The sequence below is a fragment of the Emys orbicularis genome, chromosome 1 (assembly GCF_028017835.1).
Source record: "Emys orbicularis isolate rEmyOrb1 chromosome 1, rEmyOrb1.hap1, whole genome shotgun sequence".
Classification (NCBI taxonomy): Eukaryota; Metazoa; Chordata; order Testudines; family Emydidae; genus Emys; species Emys orbicularis.
The window spans coordinates 266,579,306-266,604,910 of record NC_088683.1 but is presented as its reverse complement, the minus strand read 5'-3'; the positions used below and the strand labels follow the sequence as shown (position 1 = coordinate 266,604,910).

General features: G+C 41.6%; 2 protein-coding genes across 5 annotated transcripts in view; one reads left to right on the top strand and one right to left on the bottom strand.

The window, feature by feature from the left end:
- Positions 1 to 15,818, top strand: part of ITGBL1 (integrin subunit beta like 1) — a 220,161-nt gene extending 204,343 nt beyond the window's left edge. Inside the window, exons 9-11 of the mRNA XM_065422173.1 lie at positions 7,643 to 7,789; positions 13,812 to 13,925; positions 15,727 to 15,818. Coding sequence (XP_065278245.1) covers positions 7,643 to 7,789; positions 13,812 to 13,925; positions 15,727 to 15,818 — 353 coding nt within the window. The remainder of the gene's footprint in view (positions 1 to 7,642; positions 7,790 to 13,811; positions 13,926 to 15,726) is intronic.
- Positions 15,819 to 23,478: 7,660 nt separating this feature from the next.
- FGF14 (fibroblast growth factor 14) overlaps positions 23,479 to 25,605 on the bottom strand; it is a 638,300-nt gene continuing 636,173 nt past the window's right edge. For all 4 annotated transcript variants that reach the window (XM_065413672.1, XM_065413691.1, XM_065413683.1 and 1 more), the window contains one exon: positions 23,479 to 23,615. In XM_065413672.1, the coding sequence (XP_065269744.1) occupies positions 23,479 to 23,615 (137 nt within the window). The remainder of the gene's footprint in view (positions 23,616 to 25,605) is intronic.

Sequence of the window (25,605 nt, the reverse complement as noted above, 5' to 3'; positions counted from 1 at the left end):
CCTTCTTGGCATATGGGAGGAATTGTGGGAAGGTATTGGAGGACTAGCAGAATTCTCTATTCCTGGGGGAATTCTGCATCAAAAAATTGAAAATTCTGTGCATAATATTTTTAAATTCTGCATATTTTACTTGTCAAAATAACACAATATAATCATGCTCCCACTGACAGCCCCAGGTGGCTGGGGCTCCCACTGACAGCAGGAGCTCTGGCTACCCAGGGCTGACAGTGGACGGGAGTACTGGGGGCAAATCAGGAATTCTGTAGGGAAAAATAAAATTCTGTGGGGAACATTAATTCTGTGCAAATTCTGCATTGTGCAATGGCGCAGAATTCCAGGAGGAGTAATTCTCATTGCAGTGTGTTCAGGTTGCCAGCTTGAGTGAAAATAGAAACCAGGCTCCCAGCTGGGCCAGATAGTTCTAGCTGAAAGTACCACTAAAGTCAGGGGAGAGGGTTTTGTGTGAGGATGGGACGGGCATGAGGGCAACACCCGAGGAAGAACCTAGACTATCTTTGCAGTGAAGATATTGTGCTAAAATGTTGGGGGTGGGGCACATCCCATGGTTCCTTGTGCTGCAGTAAACCAAGCTGCTCTATGAATTATGGGAGAACTTGTCTGTCTTTTCTGGGCACGTAGGGGAACTGTGGGACAGGATTGGAGGACTAGCAGTATTGTGGCAGCACTGTGGCAGCAGCATGTTATCAGCAAACACATTTTAGCCAACTCGAGTTTAAAGCACCATAATGCTCTAGTTGGGGGGTTTTGTGTATGGACTGGACTCGAGATAGGGGCAACACTTAAATTATGACTCAAGTTAACTTGGCAGTGAAGACAAGCCCATAGTCATGGTAAAGAATGCAGTGTGTTTGCAGAGGAGTTACAGATCAGCTGGGACAGTTTTGAAACAAAGCATTTGGCTAAGAATTTGGATCTGGCTGTTCTGCTGGAGTTCTGGAAGTTCTGTACTGCAGCTGTTCTGCTCTTGACCTCTAATATCACTGTTCAGTAATTTACATCCCTGTAAATAAAATAGTGGAACTTAGTCTATCTTGTGTCTGTGCCAACCCATATCTCTGCCAGTCAGAGTCTCACCCGTCCCGACCATCAGTCACGGCAATATTGGTGCATTCTGAAGGAGGTGTTTAGAGTTGTGTAGCCAGTCTATGGAGAAGACTACAGAGCTCTCTGAGGAAAATACTCCCAAACATAATTTATACCACTAGGAGTGATAGGGAGCTGACATCCTGAATCCCAAAGGTGTTGCTGGACAGAACAAACTCAACTTAATACCATAATTTATCAGCTGCAGGCATATGTTAATATTGTCATATTATGCTATGTTTGTTCATTAGGCAACACATGTTGCAGATGTTTGTCTTCATTAAAAGCCATGGGTTCACTCCCACTCCCTCTTCTCCTCTCACTCCCAACATTGGCTTCCTCCATGCTGTTCCCATCCCACTGATTGTCTCTGCGGACTCAGGGCCGGCGCAACCCATTAGGCGACCTAGGCGGTCGCCTAGGGCACTACAATTTGGGGGGCGGCGACCGCAGCGGTATTTCGGCAGTGGGACCTTCCGCCGCCTCTGTGGGGGGCGGCATTTCAGGGTGGGACCTTCCGTCGCCGCCTAGGGTGGCAGAAAAGCTGGCGGCGCTCCTGTGCTGACTCCACAGATTTCGTTCACTACAAATGTTTCTTTACATTCACAGCTCCACTTCCTCCTATGTGAAGTACACTGAGACCAGGCTAACAAAGTAAATTGCTTATTTGTCACTTTTACTTCCCTTCAACCCTTTCCCCTTCCTGTGGCCTCCTCCCTCCCTTTCCAAGATCTCTCCAAATTTTTCAAGATCATCCCAGGCCACTGTGGCCTCCCTCCTCCCCATTCTCAGCAACTTTTTCTTTATTCAGCTGTCACTTCCTCTGAGATTTCATTTTCTCTCTCTGTCTAATCTCTCCACCTGTGCCCTTGTCCCCATCTCCTCCAAGCTGCCAACCTCTCTGGTCCCTTCATCTCTCACTCCCCCTCCTTTTTAACCTTTCCTACTCTAAGTACAAGAATGCCTTCATTTTCCTCATCCTCAAAAAGCCAACTCTTGACCCCATCTGTCTCTCCACCAGCTCCTTCCTCCCCCCCTTTAAACTCATGTAATGAACCATTTACAACTGATGCCCCTCCTCCTCATTCGTCCTCCAGACTGGCTTCCATCTCCTCCACTCCACTGAAACTGCTGCCCCCAAAGGTTCAGGTAACTTCTTCCAGGCCAAATCTCAGGGAACTTACTCCATTCGTATCCTCCTTGCCCTCTCCACTGCCATTTATCACTTCACCCTCCTTGACATCATATCCTCCCTTGACACTGTGTTGGACTGTTGTTTTTTTCTTGGTTCTTTTACTATTTCTCTGATCTCTTTTGATGAATTCTGTTCCCCAACAGTCCCATTCTGGGGGTCATTTAGGGCTGTACCCTCGATCTCATTCTCTTCACCCTCTGCACCATGTCCCTAAGTGACCTTATGCACTCACAAAATGTCAGCCATCATCTTTGTGTTGACATCTCACAAACTGGTCTCTTCTCTCTTGGCTTGTTCCTCCTCTGTCTAATCTTGCATCTCCATCAGTTTCACTGACAGTTGTTGTTGGGATGTCTTGCTGAGCTCCTTATCCCCTTCCTCTTCCTCTTCTCTCCATTGCTCTGTTGACCTAGGCAATACCATAAGCTTGGCAATCACTGTCAGGAGACATGTGATATTGTGGAAAGAATAATCATAGAGCTCCAGCTGCAGAGAATGGAAAGCTAGACCCTGTGACTGAACAAAATCTGTTAAAGTGAGAGCTGAGTGCTTCTGAGCATGAGGAAGGGAGACTCTGGTATTTCAAGATTAGATACTTGCTGAAATGTGAATGACAATCTAAGTGATTTGAATAAAAATTGTCACTAGCGTGTTCTGACCAGCAGAGATTGATTAATAGCTTGCTTTCCAGACCAGCTGCCCATGTGCCGGTAGGTAGACATAGGGGGAAGGATGTGATAAATGAGGGTATAAGTGATTGAGACCCTATTACTATGTTTCTGCATGATTAAAATGAGACACTCACTTAAAATTCAGCTGTCCATCACAGTACCAGGAATAGAGCCATGATGCCTTCATTCAGACAGAAGTTGTAATAGGACCTGTCATGGATTCTGCAGCGCTCTTTTATTAGATAGACTCCCATTCTAGGGTCTTTGCCCTGGCACAAAGGCGCAGCATGCTGGTCCCAGAAGAGGATGACTAATGACAACTTTCCTGAGATATGTAAGCTGCATTCTAGGACCAGTTCTCTAATGTTCAGGTCCTGTCTGAGGATGGAGGTATCCTGGATCATGACTGGCTCTCCAGTTGCAGCAGAACTCTGGTGCTCTTCTGCCCCTATTACTTATATTTTTTTCTGCTCACAGCTGCAGCATGATCGGCATTGGCTGGCCCACCTGGGTAGATTGATTATTATCCTGTACTTTATGCTGTCTTTCAGGGTTGGGGGCAAGCAGTGTTTATTAATAATAACAACACTAAAGCAGTATATGAGTCAGTATTCCTAACTCCAGTCATTGCCTCCTGTTCTTCATAAGGGACCATGACTGGCTCCACTCTGAGCTTTTCTTACAGATGTCTCAGCAAATCAACTTCTGGAGGAAGCATCTAAAAGTCCTCCTGGCTTCTCTTTGTACTACCAACTGGTACAACATGAGCTGTCTTGGACATCCTCACAACCTGGTCTAGGAAAAAACATGGTTAAGATCCCACTTCATCTGTACCATTGGTGATGGCATGGGTCAGATGGAATAGACAACTCAAAGCAGTGCCTGTACACCTGAGAATCGAGCTGGACGCAATATATCGGCACTGTATCGCCAGCCCTCACCAAGGCTATGTACCCCCGTAATGCTATTTGAGTGATGCTCAGCGGTCTGTACTTCAAATAGGGCATTGCCTATGGTAATATGGTATTTAGGTTTGAGTCAAGAGAGACCATTGGCCTCCCATTTTGGAATTGCCCTTGCCCTCAACTCCTAGGAGCAACCTAGTTCTCTGGTTACCCCAACACTGATAGCATCAACAACAATGGACCAACTCTTGGACTATCTAAAACAGCAGAATACATTGATAGGCCTGGTCTTTTCAACCAACCAAATTCCTTTTGGAGACTCCAATGGAGTCTCAGCTGTTTGCAGTGACCATGGCACATCAAAGTAGTGTTTTGACATGGAAGGTGGTAAGCACCAGTAGTGAAATGGATGTTCTGGCATGTCATATCCTTTATCCTTATCTCATACGCCAGTCGGTTTCTCTGATGCAGCTAGAACTGGTCTCAGTGCTTATGCTTTTGGTGTAGCCTGCGCTGGAGGAGGCAATGCAGCCAGTGTCAAGACATGGTCCAGCAATGCAGACTGTCCTTTGAAACTCTAGGAGGCTCTTGGGCACAAAGGTTACCACTTCGCAGTGCTAGTAAATCCCATTGGGAACTCCTTGTATTTCATGAATAAATATGAGTTTAAACTGTGGATCCTCTCCCCAAATAGTAACAAGAGATTTAAAAAAAAAAAAACCTTAACAGTAGGTGTATGGAGACCTCCAGAACTCAAGTGTAACTATCCTGTGATGTCAGAACTGCAGCACTGAAGACAGTTGTCGCTTCACTGATGTTTGAAGGCTTGCATGGCTGCATGAATTGAATTAATGTAGAAGTTTGAGGAGCTGCTGTATGCCAAAGGATACCTTTAGGGGAGAAAAGACAGTGGCTAGTGTCATGAAAGCCAATGTGATGAGTAGCACCCTTTGTGTTCTCTCCACCGCTAATGATTAACATGTTGCAATCTGGAAGCAGCTATAAATGGTGAAGTAAACTTCTTAAGAAAGAGACCTTTCCACATCAGGATCCTGTATGGTATGTAGAAGGCAGAGAATGGTCACATCAGCAAAATTATTGCACAAGTCCTATTAAAAAACAAACAAAAAAATCTTTCTAACCAAACCAAAAGTTAGAATACTTTTAATTGGATTTTTGCAGTAATTTTGCAGATGTGGTCATTCTCTGCCTTCTTTAAACCACAGAGAGGGCATGGGGCTGAGTGTGAATTACACATTCACCCACTTGTGCTTGCAGGAGTACAAGTATTTGCACCTCCAAAAATAATTTTCCAGTATGCAAGTCCTATTCAATGCATTGAATAGTTAGTTCTTCAATATTTGAAATATTTTAAAAACTTAATCCATGTCTTGCTAAAGAAAACCAAAGTAAAAGAGGCCAAATACCCTTGGAGAAACTTGGCCATGATGAGAAAATGTAGAAAATCATAATATGTTTATACCCATATCCTTATGCAATCTAAACCATAGCAGTATATGGGAAAGTACAGATGGCTGCCACCCTTATCCTTCTATGGTATGTAACACAAATCTCATTGTTACTCAACTTAAAATAGAAGCTAAAACGTCACAGGACTGTTTATTATTTATGGTTTACCAATATGTAGTGCTTTAGATACATGTTAAATGTATATAGACAAATTGATATTTGTGAAGGTGAGTGCAGAGACAGACATGCATACCCAGCATACCATGAAGCATGTAGGTTTTGAACATTTAATGCTGAACACTTATTAGGATCAAAAATGAAGAAATAATCAATGAATGGTCTGGCAATTGTTACATCACTAGACTTCAAAAATAGATCTGAGTATCTTCATGTCTGTGAATAAGAACAGCTCAAAACCATCAATTAATAAAGTAGTTGGTTATCACTAAAGTGCTGAGGAATTCCATTTTACCTGGTTTGTATCTCCTTTGGGTCTGCCTCCCATGCTACTTCAAGATTTATTATGTTAAGCTGCATCATTGCCTTGGGAGCTGTGCCCAAATTAGCAGCATAAATGTGTTGGTATGTCCCTCCTTTTCCCACAGACCCACGTTCTGCCAGAATGGTCCTCAAGCTAGTTGCCCTTTGCCCAGCCCACCAACGCAATCAGCCCTAACCCCTTCCTTTTCATCACCTCTGCCCTTATAATAGTTATGTTATAATAATTGCTTACAATGTACAGAGTCCATCTTTAAAGCACTGCAAATGTATAAGCTAAGGAATTCCCCTTTCTGCTATGGAAAGGCAGTGAAGTCTAGAAATGTGAATAAATTCAGTATAATGTACTAAGCTTTCAGCTTTGTGGCATTTCTTGCTTCTTTGCATATTTTCCATTTCTTTTGTCCTTTGTCATCATCCATCTGCTTTCAGGTTTTCCCATTTGTTGCTCTCTTTCCCTTTCTGCCTTGTGCTCTCAGTTTTCTATTCAACTGTCTGTCTCTCTCTGTTCCTCCTCCGCCCTGAACAAATCACGCTTCCCAGTTTTGCTTCTCCCTTTCTTTCACTCTTCTTGTAATCTAGGCTCTTGCTTTCACACATGTTCCAGTGTATTTCCCGCACTCGCTTGTCCTCCTGTTATTGACCAGCCCTCATTTTCCATCCGTTCATTGTCTGTCCCCGTTTCCTCCCTATTTTGTTTCCCTGTTCCCTCTTCTCCTGCCTTTTATCCTTTCTTCTGTCCCTCTCCTTCTCTTCCCCTCTATCCTTTGTACTGCCATTTAATCAGCCGCCTCCGAGATCTATATATCCCGAGGGATCGCTAATGGATTCCTGTTCTCTCTTGCACCCTCTTCTGCATGCCATCTGCCCTTAGGATGCCTTGCCTTAACTCCTGCATTCAGGCCCCAGCCACGCCTGTGAAAGGAATCCATGGTGATACCTTGCCATTTGCTTCTCATCTTTGCTATAACAAGACAGCATGAGGTGTCTTGCAACAGCACAAGTAGCAGCTGTCAGACTTTGCACTGGGATGCCTGTCACTGGTAGTGGTGGTAGGGATGGGGCTAGTGTGAGTTAACAGCTGGGGATAGGACTGAGGACAAGACTGTGCCCATTGCTTTTCAAAAGTTTGGGAAGAGACAAAAAATATTCCCAAGGCCTGTCCCCAAACTCCAGATTTCTAGCCTCCCCCACCTACCTCCTCTTCCTGACCAGCTACCATCCTACTCACTCTCTCCTAAGCAGGCAATCACATAGTTATCTGCCTCACCACCTTCTCGGTTCCTACCCTTTCCCCCTGATGGGCCCTGCACGCTCCCTGCTGGCCTTACCAGTCGATCCAGATGATTTTGCCAAATGTCCACCCCTTTTTTTGTTGATGCTGTACTGTGCTGTGGCATATGGATCAGCCCAGCCCACAGAGAGGGAGAGAGTTCTGTGGTATGCCCAATGTGCTAGCTGGTATGGTGGGAAGGGAGCCACAGGAAGTGAAGGAGGGTAAGGGCCCTTGCAAGGGAGAAGAGCTGGGGATGGGGAGTTGAGAGGCCAGAGCCCAGCCATTCTTTACATTACCGGCCCACCTTGCTTAGCACAAGGCCAGGCTAGCCGAAGATGGTAATCCTTTCTGTCTCGTAGGCATGCTGCACCAGTACATTCTGACCCAGAACGAGCCCGGCCTGGGGGTTCAATTAGGCAATTCCATGTTGAGCTGCCTGAAAGGCTCAGTATTTTCCTCAGCTAGAAATGTCGGTAATTTCTCCTGTCTGTGTAACATGCTTGCTCCCCTGCTGTCATTACAGGCCACGGCCTCTGTTCTTGTGGGCGATGCGTCTGCGAGGACGGATGGTTTGGACAGTTGTGTCAATATCCAAGAAAGTGCAACATGACAGAAGATGAGAGCAAAAGCTTTTGTGACTCAGCCAATGGCGTATTGTGCTCGGGAAAAGGTAAGCAATACACGGGTAGCTGAGCTACCCTACATCACTGTTCTGGAAGCTTAAAATGTATGGACGTGGGTTGTTGTTTAGTAACACTTTCTTCCAAAGTCACCCATTGTTAGAGGGTTGTTATAACTGGCTTCATAATGCATCTAACCTTGTTATCACACCCACTGTGTCAAACACCCACTACATGCACATGCATTTAGCTGCTTTGATCTCCAGTGCCATTTGCTAACAGCATGGGATTTCACAGAGCTGTTTATTTGTCTGCGTCTGTCTTGGGTAGTTGTATTCTATGAACTCAATTATGCTATTTGATTGAGTACTGCTGAGTGACAGGGCTGCCTGTAGCACTGCAGTGATACTAAAGGAAAGCAGAGTCCCTCAGGTAGCACTTGGGGTACATGTTGAGCAGCAGCACTTGCTATTCCTGTCCAAAAGCCACCCCCAGGGCTGTCTCCTCAGCCCCAGCCCGTGCGAGGGGGAAGCAAGGCCTCGGCAATACCCACAATCTCCCTAAGACATTCCCCTCTTTAGAAACATTTTTAAACATATCTGCACGGTTGTGTTTTTTTACGTCTCCAGGTGGAAGTCCTGGCTGCCTTCATATGAGTCCAGCTGTACAGGTTTGGCATAGAGAGAGAAATAATTACTAGATACTTCTGAAATATAACTAAACTAAGCTCTTTCAGGGTATTCTCTCCCAGGCTTGAAACAAACAATTTATTTCACTGGAAAGAGGATTTCTGGCTTGCTATGGTATAAACCACCTACTTAAAAATATATTTCACACACACACACACACACACACACACACACACACACACACACACACACACACACACACACACACACACACACACACACACACACACACACACACACACACACACACACACCAGCAGACCAATGGGGAGATGAAACATGGTTCCAAGCCTACATCCTGTCTTCTTTGAGGCTGGGGCTAGCAAGGGGTGGGGGGGAAGGTGGGAGACTGAACCAACCTCTGGACAAGCTACAGCAGCCACCACCAATTTATGCCAACTGGAATGGTCTCCTGGGGACAAGGCTGCTGGCCCTGGATTGCTGGAGTGCAGTACTTTCTGACCTCACTTGCTCCTGTCATGCCACTACTTCTCCTGTAGCCTCCCCAGTGTGGACAGGGAGCAGGAGCAGCTGGAGTAAAGTTGGCTGCGGGGTTCCTTTGCATCAGGCAACTCCCTAGTTGCCTCTTTTTGGGAATTTTTAGTTGGTGCAAAAGGAATGTAACCAGAGCTAAAGAGCTGGCCCTCTCTCTTGATGTAACAACGGGTCAGAATTCTGTTCTTGGTTATTGTACTGGGCTCCCCTCACTGCTAGGGTGCCTCCTCCTGGCTGCTCTGAGGACTAGCTGCTCCCCTTTCTGTTGCTTGTTCGTGCACCCTGTTGCCCCCTCTCTCTCTGTGACTCAGGGAGCTCTCTCTTTGTTGCTTGGCCCTCTGGCCAGCTCGCTGTGTGTTTTCCCCTTCCAGGGGTTATCAAAATCTCTCCGTCCAAAATGGCAGTCTTCTCCCCCACTGTCCTGATGGTGCCAATTCCCCAGTGGCTGGTAGGGAAACCTGGGCCCACCTTCTACTCTGGGTTCCACCTTCAGCCAATGTCTGCAACATCTCAATTTGCTGCTGTTTCAGAGCCATTTCCTACTCCACTTCTCTCAGGCTTTCGCTCCACCACCTTCTGGGTAAACCCTGCCTTCAGGGCTGGATCCCTGGAGGTATCTACTTGTCCCCTGGGTTTCCTTCCTTCCCACTGTAGCACCCAGAGCATGGCTGCAGACTCCCTCACTACAGTCCTGCTCTGCTACCAACTTCCTGGCTTTATACCAGCTGTTCCTGTTCCTTCTCAGCGGGGCTCCATCATCACTCTGGGGTTACTTAGGACACCTAATTCCCCTCAGTTGAGGCCTATTCATGTAATTGGCCCATTCCTAAGCTAGTGTGGGATGAACACCCCATCACAGTTATACTGTTTATTTTCCCCTCAACAGGCCCAATACTGCAGCAAATGAGGAAATTCCACCCATAGGCAAAATGCTGAAGGAGGAAATGACACAATTTCACCATTGTTTTGATCAAACATAGCTGTCTTTACCTTGAAACGTGTACAGGAGAGCAATGATCTTTGGGATTTACTCCATTTTAACCAAAGACTAAAATTTTCTCTGCACAGGTGTGGTCTCAGGGTGATTGTTATTGTAAATAGTTAGAGGTGAACTGAAATGATTAAAACAAGCCAGCAAGTGATTTACAATCCTAAATAAGTGTAAACAAAAAAAAATTGTAATTTTAAAGGCAAAATAGTTGAACAGCTATTCCTCATTGTAAAGCTGTGATTCCCAAGCCCCGTCTCCTGCTCTGAGAACACCTTAGCCAGACCACACAGTCTGACCCTGCAGCTTGAACTTGTTAGTTTGGGGCCAGATCTTCACATCTTGCCAAGCTGCATTTGGCACAGAACCAGGGGATGGAAAGACGAGCTGGTATAAAGCCACCTTTGACCACCCTGATGCTGGGGCTGGCCAGGATCTGTCTGGTCTCCCATGTAAGTTGGAGCAGCCTGAAGGTAAGTTATACCTAGCTGACTATGGCCAAAATTTTCAAATCCAATTGCCTAAACTAAGGCTTTTAAATTGCTATTTAGGCAACAATGGTGAAATATTTTTTTCAAAAGCAGTTTTGATTTAAGAGTACAACTCCCATTGACAGATTGAACTATGTCTACACATAAAACTTATACCACTTTAGCTATACTGGTATAGTTAAAACAGGACAATCCTGCTAGTGTGGATGTAGTCATAAGGGTGCTTATACTGGTGTAGCTTATTCCTTTATGGGATGGGGAATAACTAAACTGGTATTGCCAGTAAAACTGTGTCCACATTAGGGCTTTTGCTGGCATAACTATATCAGTAAAAATACAATCAAAATAAAGTCACCCACCACCTGCAACGGAAATAATTCTACTAGTAGGTAAAGCTTGTGAGTGTATACCAGGGCATAGGCACTTCTGAAAATTGCCCCCTGCATGCCTAAACATGGATTTGGGACCTTACCCTTAGGCACACAGGTTTGTAAATACTGTCTGTAGCTAGAGTGAATGGCAGGGTCCAGAAGTCCTAATGTAAGGCCAAACGTTGAGCCAGTTCTCTACATCCCAGTGCTGTTGTTTGTGAAATAACTGGCTTGTCACTAGTCCATGCACTAGTGAGTACCTAGCTTCCCGGCTATTAAATCTTTGCAGGAATTATGGCCAAGATTTTTCAAAAGTGACAACTGATTTAAGGGTGCCTCAGTGTTTGGATGTCAACTTGCGATACTAGTTTTCACAGGGTGACTGCTCAGTACTTGTTGAAAATGAGGCCCCTTTAACATAAACCAAGCGTATAATAGACACCGAGAGTTACTAGTCACTTTTCAAAATCTTGGCTCACCGCCTGTAGTAAATATTCTCACCAGTGAAAACAGAAACACCCACCATGCTGCTGCTGCTTCAGAAATAGCTGGAGGGCAGCAGATGGTTGCTGTGACGATGCTGGACTCAGGTTAGTCAGTGAGACAAAAAGGATCTGGCCAGAATTACAAGAAAACGATCCTAACTAATTAGACTATTTTTAATTAAAGTGAGGAGGCTCCCAAGGCAGGAAAGAAAGAGATTTTTGTAACATACGGATACATTATGGAACCTGATTTTTCCTTTTACACGTTACATTTATTGTGTCATCTACAAAATACCTTTAATAAGCCTTGGGTAGCTGTGAGTTACAATACTCTGCTTTCTTCTTAATGTTTCTTGCTAAAATTCACATTGTGTTTGGCTCTTCTTGGCATCAGCACGTGTAGCTGTTGGTGCTTTGTAGCTGATTTGGAAATAGAAACACCTGGCTTAAATCAATCTCAAATATAGAATGAAATATAAGATTGGCCAGTACAGTGATCTTGAAATTCTCTTACTGGATGTGCTTTCCTCCATTGCCTCTTCATGCACTTAATATTTTACCCTGGAAAGGAAAGTTAGTATTTCCCTATTTGCATAGCTTAATAGGCAGCATGTTAATAAATGACAGAGAAATACATGCTAAAGCAAGGGAGGGCAAACTTTTTGGTCGGAGGGATGCATCCGGTTTCCAAAATTGTGTGGAGGGCCGGTTAGGGGAGGCTGTGCCTCCCCAAACAGCCAGGCGTGGCCCGCCCCCCCCCCTCCCCACCCTCCCTGCTTCTCACCCCCTGATGCCCCCCCCCGGGACTCCTGCCCCATCCACTCCCCCCGCTCCCTGTCCCCTAACGGCCCCCCCGGGACTCCTGCCCCATCCAACCTTCTCTGTTCCCTGTCTCCTGACAGCCCCCGGAACCCCTACCGACTGCCCCCCGCCACCCCATCCAACCCCCTCTCTCCTTCCTGACTGCCCCCCCAGGACCCCTGCCCCATACAACCACCCCTTCTCCCTGTCCCCTGACCGCCCCCGGAACCCCTCCCTCCTGACTGCCCCCCGCTGCCCCATCCAACCCCCTCTCTCCTTCCTGACTGCCCCCCCGAGACCCCTGCCCCCATTCAACCCCCCTGTTCCCCACCCTCTGACCGTCCCAACCCCTATCCACACCCCTGCCCCCTGGCCACCACCCCGAACTCCCTTGCCCTCTATTCAACCCCCCCACTCCCTGACCCCTTACCACGCTGCCTGGAGCACCGGTGGCTGGCGGTGTCACTGCACAGCACAGAGCACTGGGTCAGGCCACGGCTCTGCAGCTGTGCTGCCCTGCCCCAGGAGCTCGCAGCCCCGCCACCCAGAGCATTGCGCTGGCGGCGGGGCGAGCTGAGGCTGTGTGGGAGGGGGAACAGCAGGGGAGGGGCCGGGGGCCAGTCTCCCGGGGCAGGAGCTCAGGGGCCAGGCAGGAGGGTCCTGCAGGCCACCATAGTTTGCCCACCTCTGCTCAAGTCTCTGTTCCCAAGTATAAGTCCTTTATTTGTATATTACAATATGTTATAGTTTAAGACAACTTATCCCTACAATAATGCAGTAAATTAACTCTGCTCAACCTACAGTAAATCAGTGAATGTTACATTTTTAAAGAGGGTCAGTACCTGTGCTACTTTGATGTTTTTAATGAATAGAAATAGAGTCAATTGATAAATAGTACAGGGTTTGTTGTGGAGATTTTTCTGGGGAATGTTCAGTTGATTGACACAGCTCAAAATTTAAAGGAAAGTTTCCACTTTGAGTTTTGACTGTGGGCCTGAGCGAAAGCCCTTTGAACTTAATGGAAAGATGCAAAATGTTGTGGGCTTTAGATCAGGCCCTGCATAGATTTCTGTGAATTAAATATCTTTGTACATTCTCTGGGGCTGGATCATCATATGTTTCTCTGTTTTGTACAGCACTGAACACGTTGATGGCTCCCTACTGTAATAAAGGAAAGCCTCTTGAAAAGGGGGATAGAGAGGGATTTTACAAAAGTGTCCAAATGACTTAGGAGCATATCCTATTGAAAGTCAATGTACCCTGCACTCCTAAGGCACTTAGGCTTTTTGAAAATCCAACCCGTAGTGATCCAAAACAAATGGAAAGAAAAGGCCAGAGAGCAGCAAGGTGCTATGTGTGTGCCTTAAACACTACGGGCTATTTTTCATCCCGATGCAATTTTATTGACTTCAATAAGGTTGGACCAGGCATGATTTTGACTCATCTAGCCACAAAGCAGAACAGCTCCTGGGAAGAGTAGCCTTGATTGTGGTGCTCTGGCACAAAAGCGAAACCTCTAAATTTGAGTCCTGAATAAATAAAAGAAGCAAAATCAAGGCATTACATAGAACACCACTTCATACTCAGGCTGACCTCTAAAGGATCATTTTATTCAATAAGCTTTTAGCTTGATGATCTTCTTTTAGACAATAGCTTGTTAGATGGCAATTGTGCCTATGTCTGAGATGTTATATCCCAGACTGAAAAGTGCTGGTGCCCGATGATTGCAAGTAATAATCTTTGTGATTTCAGGTTCCTGTCACTGTGGAAAGTGCATCTGTTCCCCCCAGGAATGGTACATTTCAGGGGAATTTTGTGAATGTGATGACAGAGACTGCGACAAACATGATGGTCTCATTTGCACAGGTGCAGTACTGACTAATCCTTAATTGCTCTGAGAAGCAGACTGTGCATAAATGCAAATTGAAGTTAGACAAAACCCAGCAAGTTCTCTTTGTCCATTGATGGAAAGGAGGAGCACTTTCCTATTATTAAAATCACTTTAGCTGTTAAGAGAGTGTTGCTTTATGTTGTGATGAATAATCAATTTAACACTTTGCAAGGAAAATTGAAATCCAAAGCATGAATACCAATAATTAAATCACTTGTGAAATTCATCCAAAAAGTAAAATGCTTTTGTCTACCACCTGTTCCTGTACGGAAATGAACATGTATGAGAAGGTAGCGATTCAGTGGTTTCTGTTGCTATCACCATCTTTACTTCATTTTCTATGATGAATGTATGTAATGAATTTAGAAACCATTTAGTTTAATAATCCTTGGTAATGCAGCAGGAGCAGGTGCTTATATTATGATGAGGGGAATAGTCATGTTTTTTTCATAGACTTCCCTGGCATCAAGACAACTCTCACTGGGATGCTGAGATGCCTGACAGTATTTTTTATGACATGTTGGATGCTGACTAAAGTCTTTTGCACCTATCTCAGGGTTTAGATGGCAGATGCAAAGGGAAATGGGTAGACTGCCAACACTTACTTTTAACAGAGATGGGAGAAAAATCTAGTGACAAGCAGGAACATGTGATCTGTTTGATTAACTTGCTGTGTGTTCCATGATGAAAATCATAGAGCAGTGGTTCTCAAACTAGGGCCACCATTTGTTCAGGGAAAGCCCCTGGCGGGCCGGGCCGGTTTGTTTACCTGCCGCATTCGGGCGGCCAGCACGTCCCTCGGGCCGCACTGCTTCCTGCAGCCCCCATTGACCTGGAGCGGCGAACCGCGACCAGTGGGAGCCACGATCGGCTGAACCTGCGGACGCGGCAGGTAAACAAACCGGCCCGGCCCGCCAGGGGCTTTCCCTGAACAAGCGGCAGCCCTAGTTTGAGAACCACTGTCGTAGAGGACAATCTCTGTATCTTTCCATCTAGAAAAATCTTTGCTTAGCAATGTTCTTCTATTAGCCAATGGATACAGAGGTGGCAGAAGACAGAACTATGTGTCTGCTGAAACAAAGAATAGGAGGAAGGGTATCAGAGCATGAAAGATGGAGTCATGAGTTTCAGGTTCTATTCACAAATCTGCAACTGATTACTTGGCTGACTAAATTTCCAAAAGCGTTCACTGTGTTTGAGTGCCTGGGGCCTGATTTTCCACCACTCCACTTGAGTTTGTCACCCGCATGTGATGGAGGGATTTGAAAATATTGGTCTTAACCTCTCTGTGCCTTAGTTTCTCCATCTGCAAAATGGGGATAATACCCTGTCACACAGAGATTTCATGAGACTATTTTTTGTCAAACACTTTGAGCTCCTCAGCTGAAAAAGGTGCTTTTCAATTTCAAAGGTTTATTCATAATACTATTCTCTTTGCAACAAATTTTCTTTAGCTAAAATAGTTCTAGTTTTTCCTTACATCTTGAAGTATAGTGGGAACACTAAGACAGCATAGAAACAGCTTGGGTCCAAATCATGATGGCATAATTACAATATTTATTATTCTGCTGATGGCATTGCTGTAAAGTTGCCATTAATTGTTTGAAAATGTATGGTTTTGGTGGCTGCTTAATCAAATGTAAAGTGCTCTCTTAACAAAAAATATGTAAAGGGACAATAAAAATGTTTTATTATGGCTTGTTTCTTCCCATAACAACACAGTTTAATGCAATACATTTCAATTATGGTAATTATCCCCTGTTTATTTTGTTCTAGGCAATGGTCTATGTAGCTGTGGAAACTGTGAATGCTGGGAAGGATGGAATGGGAATGCTTGTGAAATCTGGCTTGGGACAGAATACCCTTAATCATAACATGGAGCATCCAGGACTGAGGGGTTTGGTTTGGTTTTTTAGGCTGCTAGAACAATTAAATGCAAGGCAAACCACATAGAATAACCACCAGAAATATTCAAATAGACCAATGTAAGTTTCTGTATTTCATAACAACCAAACTGCAGGTCTACTCCTGCTCCTATTGAATTCATTTGCAACACTCACATGGACTTCAGTGGGACTGGGATTGGCCTTAAAAGTCTTAAGGTTGAATTCCTGGCTTCACTGAAGTGACACAAGAAAGCTTTATTGCATAGTTTAGCTTGTTGTCAAATCTGGACACCATTACATAATGAAATGGCGTTCATATAAAAGAGTAGAGCTGGATGGATATTTGTCAAAAAATTTATCTGATGCCATTTCTGGTGTCTGTCAAATATATTATTATTTGGCTGTGTTTTTCCCTTCCAATTCTGATTGTTTTCCAGCTCCAATAACAAGAGAAGCTGTAAATTAATTATTTTATTTTTTGTCAGAGATCTGCAGTTGTATAACTGAGATCCAAATACCTAAACAACCCCAGAGAGTAGGTCAATGACCCAAATTATAAAACCAGACCCCACTGCTAGAACAGAGAAATTAAAAAAAATCTTGATTTCTGTGGTTACAATATCATTAAGCTGGTTATCTAGTCTTCATACTACACTCCCAAATACATAACCTGTAGGGTGAGAATTTTTTTTAAAAATACAGATAAATGAGTTGCTATATTTAATACATATCTTATAACTTGTATGTACTTTTATCATAGTGTTATGTATGTACACTTACCTAGTCATCTTAAAAAGAAAAGCACATGAAAATGTATTAGATAACTTTTAGGATGCCAATTCTGTATGCTATTAGGACTCACTGTTTTGGAACAGATTACACTGTCACACACGATATTCATTGAATCTTACTACTTTTATAGAAGCTGGGAGTCTGACCATCAGCTGAATTAGGTACACTGTATAGCAACTGCTGTCAATGAAAGATGTTCAGATGATGGAAACAAAATAATTTAATTGCAGATTTCAAACAGTAAATACAAACAGTGCAGTGGTATGAACAAAATTTTTATTTCTTATCAATGGTGAAATGCTGCTCAGTGTGAAATTCACATTGAATTATGAAAAATGCACAACTATATTGGGACTTCCCTAAGTTATTTACATTTGAATCTTTTCCCCCCAACTTGTAGGTTTGGCAGCCCTTTAATTCTTCAGAGCGAAAAAATATGTACATTTTCTTTTCAAAAGTGATTATATATTGTGAAATTTGATTAAATCACAAAAAATATCAAATTTTGATATTGTTATGTTGTGATTTAGGTGTCAAGTTTCAGGCTTTTAGTTTGATACAAGACTAAGAAATAAGGAACCTGTGTATTAATTGAAAAAAGGTATTTCCATTATTACACTAGAAATTTGTTTTCTTATAGAAAGGACATTGATTATTTAAGTTGGAAAATACAACAGTACAGAACATGTAACAGTTATAGTGTGAAAACTTTAAGTGCGCTTATTGAAAGGTTTTGAACAATCATTTCCCCCCATTTAGCTTGCTCTTGCTCTTACCGCATTTTCTTTAAATGTGTAGCTTTAAACATAAATATATAGCTTTTCAAAGCCCATGTTCTCAGGGAGACATAATCCAGTCACCTCTAAATGTCTGTGCATAACTTATTAATGGGAGTTCTGCACATTCACAGAGACAACTATACCCAAAAGCTGCTACTGCCTCTCTTTAGATAACCAAAATATCAGGCAGAGTTCTAAAATGTATTGATACAGCATAAACAAACTTTGAAGTAAAACAAGTTTTGAAATCACATCTTATATTTTATGGTTGTAACCGTTAAAATTGTACAGAGATTAGGTATTTCAATGTGTCATTTTAACATTTGCCAACGCTAGTCTTTGACTGGTGAACACAAGCTTGTTGGTTTTATTTATATATAAATTAACACAGACCTGAAGTCTCTTATAGTAATAAATGTCTTACAGGTGTGGGTACTTCTGAGTCAATGAAAGAAAAAAGGAAATCAAGCTTCATTATGTCTCGCATTTATGTACAGTACTTTGTACAGCTAACAAAATAGAAAATCAATGTTGTTTAGATTGAATAGATACTTGGGATCATTTAAACAAACTAGCAAACAAAGATATAAATACTGTATCTTACCTATGATATTTCAGGCAGCCACATTCCTAGACTGGAAAATGATTCTCTGTAAGGCCATAAATTGCTGGATATCTGCGTGTCATGTAATATTTGATATATTTTATTTTACTTTGTGATTTTGTTTGTTTTCCTTTTAAGTTTGTAAACTAAAATCATAGAAATGATTCTAATTTCTAGTAAGACAAACTTTTAAACATTTCCACAACAGGTTTGTTTTTTAATTTTCAAAGCTACTGGGGTGGATTAATATAGCCTTTTTTTAAAAAAAAAATGTTTTAAAATTCTCTGACAAAGCTAGGGCCTGGGATTAAGTAAAATATAAATGATCAAAGCAAAACTGTGCTATAAGCCATATAGTATTTACCAAGACTGCTCAAAATGTAATGGATATCTATTTTCTTTTCCATTTTTTATTCTTTTTTGTGTGTGTGTGTCTTGAACATCTTTTTTTCCCATACTGAGGAAACCAGGGATATGAGTCTCAGTACATCTTCTATGCAGCTTATTCCCTTGCTATAAAAATAAGACTTGAAGATAAATATTATTGTTCCATGTATGTGAAAATACTGCCTGCCTAAATTGTAAAAGTAAAAAGAGGTGTGAGGGAGTGAAAAATATTTCCCATCTAATTCACATATACTAATTATGTCACTGCTTCCAGGTCTTGGGCAAACAGTAATTCCAGAACGAGAAAGCTGGTTAGATAAGTGGGGAGTTTGATACTGGACACATATACAGTTCTCCATTCTTGTGATAAAAAGGGCACCATCTGAAAAGTGCTAAGTACTACTTCTGAGCACTCCCAGCACTTTGCAGGATTGTGGCCACTCTATATAACATCTTCTCGGGTTTCAGACATCAACTTGCTGTTCACTGTTGTGCTTGTATCAGTGATTTAGCAAAGGGAAAGGATTAGTGGGAGGGTAAAGGGTCAAGCTCTCTTTCAGAGGCATGTAGCTGGAGATTTAATCATGTATCTGGCTTGGTGCTTTTGATGCACTGCTCTCCTCCTTCCTGGAATGGCGACTCACTTTACATCTAAATTATATTTCATACTATAGTCTGGGGATGAATAAAGCTAAGTTGAATATTTCTATGACTAGGCTCTAGAACAAAGATTTTATTACATTTAAAAAAATAAATCATAGCATTTGCATTAGACATCCTGAAAAAATCTTGAAATGTATTGCACAGATCACAAATTTATCCAAAGGGGCATTTAGCAACACTATAATAGCTTTACTATGTCTAATTTTCCTACTTTTTCTAACCTGAATGGAGTTGAATATTTCTACTTTGTACCATAGAACAGATGGATCAACAAGACACACCTTTAATGCATGGGTCAAACTCTTTGTCTACTCGATTGACTGCTATAACATTACAGCAGCAGAGATTTTGTCCCTCTGTGTGTAAACAGTTATGAGCTTTACAAGATTCTTTCAGGTAAATACATTGTGAAAGAAGGTCCTTTTATTCTTTTGTGGGTTATTTTTGTTATACAAATCATATGGATGAAAAAATGACAATACATAAACATGTTGATTTGAGCATTGCTTAAAGAATAGGAGAAGAAGCAAAAGAGGTGTTAAGTGAGCTACAAAGTGATCTTTCTTTAGAAGCTACTATAGTTTTTCATAAACATGACCAAGCTGGTAAGGGTTCATGTGAATCTAGAAAACACTTTTTAATAGTGCTTTGTTCAATTTGTACATATCTACCTAAGAACTGGATTTTGTGTATGTGTATTCGTGGCTGCTATTTTGCCAAAATTGTTGCTGAAATAAAAATGAACTTTTTGTTTTAGAGGGAAAATGAAAAGATAATGCCCATCCGCATTATTAATATACCTGTGCATTAGTGAGATAGTGAAGAGATTGGGATTTCTTTTTTGGACCACTGTGCAAACCAGTCTCTCTGGGATTAAATAAAAAAAAGGAAGGAGCAATACAAAACACAGCATGCAAAAGGTCTGGCATACTGTAGAGTCGCATACATTGCTGTACATGGAAATACAAAACACAAAATCTGTAACTATAAATTAATTCATCAGGTTTACTATACAGTACTTTAGTAGTAACAGACAGTTGAAAATAGTTTTCACTTAACAGCAAAATTAATTTTAGAGGGAACAAAATGGTGACGTCTTATCCTGGAAAACAGCAGGAGAGGTAATATATCACGGAGCTAAAATTTTCTTTGGCATGGTAAAGGGGGAGAATTGAGTTTGCCAACCTATCTACATGGTTTCACTACATTGTGGCCAGTGCAATGTTAGTTTGCACATTCTGCTTGTTAGATAAAGTTGTTTTGTTTTTCAATATGCCTTCATATAAATATTTTATTCAATATGTTGCCTCTGTGTATACAACAAATGATAATAAACACAAACTGTACAATGCAAACAAACTCTTTGCATATATGTATGTAAATTTAGTAATACATACCAACAGTTCTTGATACGCATAGCCTACTACATGCAGTTCATCATTGCCATCCTCTTCCCATGCAACAGATGAGACAAGAGACAAAATTAAAGGCGTAACCAAAGCACAAATAACAAAGACCCCTGTGCTCTACGTTTAAACAGACTTTAGAAGAAATTGTTTTAAGACATCCATTCACAGGATTAAACACCCTTACAGACAACCCATGTAAACAAAAATAAAACTGGTGATACATTTACAGTACATACTAGTCATTTACAAAAATAAATTCAGCCTTAATTGTAACTAGTCAACTGGTTGGCAGAGAAATAGCTGCCTAAGATGTAGGGTTTAATGTTGAAAATGGTAATGTATATGGCCTTGGGACACCAGTCCCAGAGAGCTGAAATTCGAAGGACCAGCTTGTGCTCTCTACATCCTCAGTGCATACCTCAGGCAGTTCTATGGCACTGTCTCACCCTCCGGACCCTGCAGAGCCACCTCTGTGCAGTCCAGGGTCCAAGTTGGGCAGGCTGGAGACTGAGTGGGACAGGGCAAGAATGCACATAGGCTCCCTGTGAACATTAGACACAAAAGATAATGCAGCTTCTCCGCACAACTCCCTTCCCAATCCCAAGAGGCGCTACAGCAGAAGTGAGGGGGGGGTGGGGAGGTCAGCGAGGCTCCAATGCCAGGACACTACCAGAGAGACAGGGCAGAGCTCTACGTTGGTAGTACTGGCCTCCTATTGATCCACCAGGGGGAGGCTTCATAGCTTTTTTTGTTAGGGGGGCGGGGGGCACACAAGTCCCATCCATCCTAGTGGGATGAGATCGGAGGCTCACCACAAGGGGTATCTCATGGAGATTTTCTCCTTTAAAGTCACCGGGTGAGGGGATGATCTGGGCCAAAAGTTACTTTATGCACATTTTGTCACAGCATTGAAGTAGCTTTGTCTTTGTTTAAATGCTTAAATACTTACAAAACAAACTTCACTCGATATGCTTCACTCGGCTCTTTAAAAAGACCCAAACTTTGTCTGTTTTACACGGTATATAAACAAGGAACCCTAAACTGTCAAAAGACTCATAGCAGCATTACAATAACCTACTTGAACAATATGTTGTGTTACTTATTAAAACGGAACTCCCATATGAAAACTGTATAAGCATGAAGAGTTAATCAGTATGCAGCTAAACAGGCCAGGAATTTGAAACAACTGGTGGCCTGTCAGTCACAGAGCTCTGTGTAATGCCATGAGAAAATTATTTTTTTCAGTAAATACAATTGCTCAAAAGGGAAGGATGAAGTTTGTCCCCCTTAAACATGATGATAACAGCAAGAGGCCAATAGAGTGTTGTCACACACAGTTTGCCAAAACTCAGGTACAGTTTGGTCCTTGTCGCCCTTTCTGAGAAGCAAATGCCTATTAAGCACACACAGAATAGCCTTATTTCAGTCTTTTGAAAGTATGCGACTAAATATTTGACTCTTTACCTACAGTATTTAACACTAAAATGGCATCTTTGTTGTATTGTCTAAAGCTTATTACCCATTTTATTTTTTTTCTCAATTGGTTTCATGACAGTTAACTGACACCAGTGAAGCGTCACCAGTATTTCTCATGAAGCAATTGAACATAATTCAAGGACTCAATCTCATAATGGGTTTGCTTTCCTCTAGTTTCATGTAGTAGAACGTATAGCATACAGAAAGCAAGGCAAGGCACCGATTATCTAGCAGTTTAGTGGGAATATCCTAAAAAGGTGGGTTAGAGGTATGTACTGGGTTATGGGGTGAAATACATAGGACTGGACTCTGCATGCTGAGCTAACAAAAAATTAAATGTTTTCTAATAGACCCAGTTTAAAACAAATTAATACCAAAAATATTAAAGTATAATTTATAACTACCCTTTGCATTGGTGCTGCTAAAAAGAACACATCATCCTTGCCCGTGCTTTGCTGAGTAAGAGTGGAAAACAGCCAAAATAATGATGGCATTAAATTCAGTTAATTAAAAATAGGAAAGGATTAGATCTGAACTGGATTTAGGTAGCGCAATTCTTGTTAGTCTTAATTATTGTTTTTCAAATAATGAGGATTAGTAGGTGAAAAATGAGCCTTAATTCAGGCCTACAAGGCCTACATAGTTCTTTGGACCCACTTTCCCAAAAATTAGTGGGTCTTGCTCGCTGGGCAAGGCAAATGTTACCATTACCAGTAAGCCTGTGATATGTATAAAACACACACACAAAAAGAAACTATAGGGGGATGTCAAACACTAGTTTCAAAAAACTTTCTACTGGTCGTGTTTGACACTTTTCCCACCACAATAATGCCAACCTCAGGAGCATGGTATCTGTTACTAAAGTGTATTCACATTTACCAGTATTCTAAGTCAGAGACAATGATCCTAGTCTTCATAGATATAATTCATAATAATAGGTTTTTGAAGGCTTCCTGATTCCCTGATTGCTTTCAGAACTAAGCCACCTGCAACATTTAAATTGTAGAGAAACACAATCCCTGCAAAAGGTCACAGACAGTGGAGCAAGCAGCCTTGTAAAAAAAAGGGAAGAAGAGAAATCCATAATAGCACAGGTTTACAGCATCTAACTAGAAATTACTTGATATCATCTGTGTGCTACAAAATAGAACTTAAACACATGGATTTCGCTGAAACTGGACTCAAAAAGGGATTATGGGTAACTGTCAGCAGGCAAGGTATCAAGTGTACTTGTGAAGTATGTCATTCACATGAAGTGTCACAGTCACAGAAAAGATATTCAAAAGGCATTCCATATCTGGTAGGGCATTCCATGGTCTGAGTTTAGCTGGTTATCCAGGTGTCTTCTTGTTGTGGGAGGAGCTACATGTTGAGATTTATCCACTTGCAACAATTTAGTTCAGAAACAGCAAAGAGCAAGTATTCACTTGCCTCAAGCTGATCCACAGACACCGAAGTAGCAGAGTCCGGCAAGGATAAATTGCTCAACTGTACTCAGGGCTTAATAAGTCACAACACCTGTGAGGATCCGGCTATGTCGTCTTACTCTTGTTAACTGGTTTGCCTCCATTCATTATTGCAGATGCACTTGTGCTTTTGCTTGGAGTTACCCCAGCCTTTGGCACTGTTTCTCCAACATCATGCAAGGATGGTTCTCGATACATGGCAACTAAAGGTAAAAGAAAAAAAAAAACTTCAGTAGGATTCATTTTCATAGTTTCCAAGGCCAGAAGGGTCCTCTGTGACCTAATGTATAATACAGGCCATAGAACTTACCCCAAATAATTTTTAGAGCATATTTTTATATCACCCTTACAAGAACAAGAGTTTTAATAGTCTCTTTGTTCCTCTTTGTGTGAAGGAGATTAGCTACTTTGAAAGGGACTGTCTGTCTATTTTAAGTCACTAATATTTTTTCCACGCAATCCAAGTATCTCTCTTCCTCCGTCACCTCTGACTTACATGCACAATAGGAAATTGTCCCTTTGTTTTTAAATGGAAAATGTGACTTGTTTATAGAAGCTTCAGAAATGAAAAGCAATTGTTCTATCTCAATTTGTATAATATGGAAGAATGAGCTGTGCAGCAAAACCCCTCAGGCTTTGCACAGTCTTATTACAAAATAGTTCAATAGTCAAAACTGAATTTTCTGATTACATTTTAAGGAGTCTTGATATTTACTGGTGTACATCAAGTTATTTCTTTATCAAATGCCACGAGGATCTTATTTTAAGCGTCAAAAACGAGAATGACAATATTAGAATCAAGAACTTTAACTTTCATGAAGGAAAATCATTTAATCAATCATTATTTAAGTTTTTCAAATTCCTCTCACAGCCTGGTTAATAGGTGGCATTTATTTCCCCCCATAAATGGCTCACTGATGTATTCACAAAAATAAATCTTATAGAGTGTTTATATAAAATTAAAACATGATGAGATTAGACAAGACTTGGTGTTCATTCATCTATACTCGTGAAGTATTTAGGATGGCTCCAGACAGCACACAAAACAGCCACTGTTCAGCTAGTATTCGTTTCTTTCTTTTTTCCTAAGATGTCTTGTAATACGTGGCCAAGAAACATTCCATAGTCACTGATCTTTGCTGGAATTTTGAAATGCAGAAAACTCCAAAACTAAATTATTAACTGAATTTATGGAAGAATTAAGAATAGCACACTGGGATTCACTAGGGTCCTAACAATTTTAAATCGCTTGAGGAAAATACACATGTTCAGTTACAAAGTACCTGAATTGAGCTGCCTTAATGATGAATACTGTTAGATAATTCAATTTAATTTTCCACATCACTGAATCAGGTAATATTTTACTTACACATAACTTGGGGGTAGCATTTATTTATATCACAGCAATGTTAAAAAAGAGATGTCAAGCAGTCAAAAGAATTAATCATCACACAAAAGATCTTGAAGAAACTATGTGAGAGAACAATCCCTTCTTCCCTGGACTAATTAAAATAGGAGGCAGTAGCATCAAAGCACTGACCGTGATCTTCAGTGTACGGAAGTTTCATAATAGATATGAAAGGCCCATACCATCATTAACTAATCAAGTACTTAACTTGTTCTAACATTTGCAATGACATAATCTAAATCTTTTTATGGCTTTTGAAAGTTTGAAATTAAATTTCTTCTCTAGAGTACATAATGCTGGGGATGATCTATGTCTTTAGAGTGCACACCCATAATTGGTTTTAGGACACTTCTGTTTGCTGATTAATTAGGAACAGGATGAAATACCAATGTGACCTACAAAAATATGAAGTTAAGCACCATGTGATAGGAATACAAAGTAAAAGAATTACATAGTATAGCTGTAGTCTTTGATGACTCTTTTGGGCAACATAAAACAAGTTGTTTCTAAGCCTTACCTAAACTCTTTTGATAAAGAGTCTGACCATACAAATATTAATTACTCTAATGGAAAAAGCACATCTTCCCTAAGCTGTATGTACTGTGATTCCTTTTTTAAAATATTCTGGCATTTTTCCCAATAAAAGTCTTAAAATACATAACTTTAAGTTCATATATAGGGGTTAACACATATAGTGCAAGTCTTGTTGAAACACTGGGAAAGTGTTAAAGACCACTTGAACTGTGGAGCATAGAAAAAAAAATCAGTGTAAACTAATATGTGAT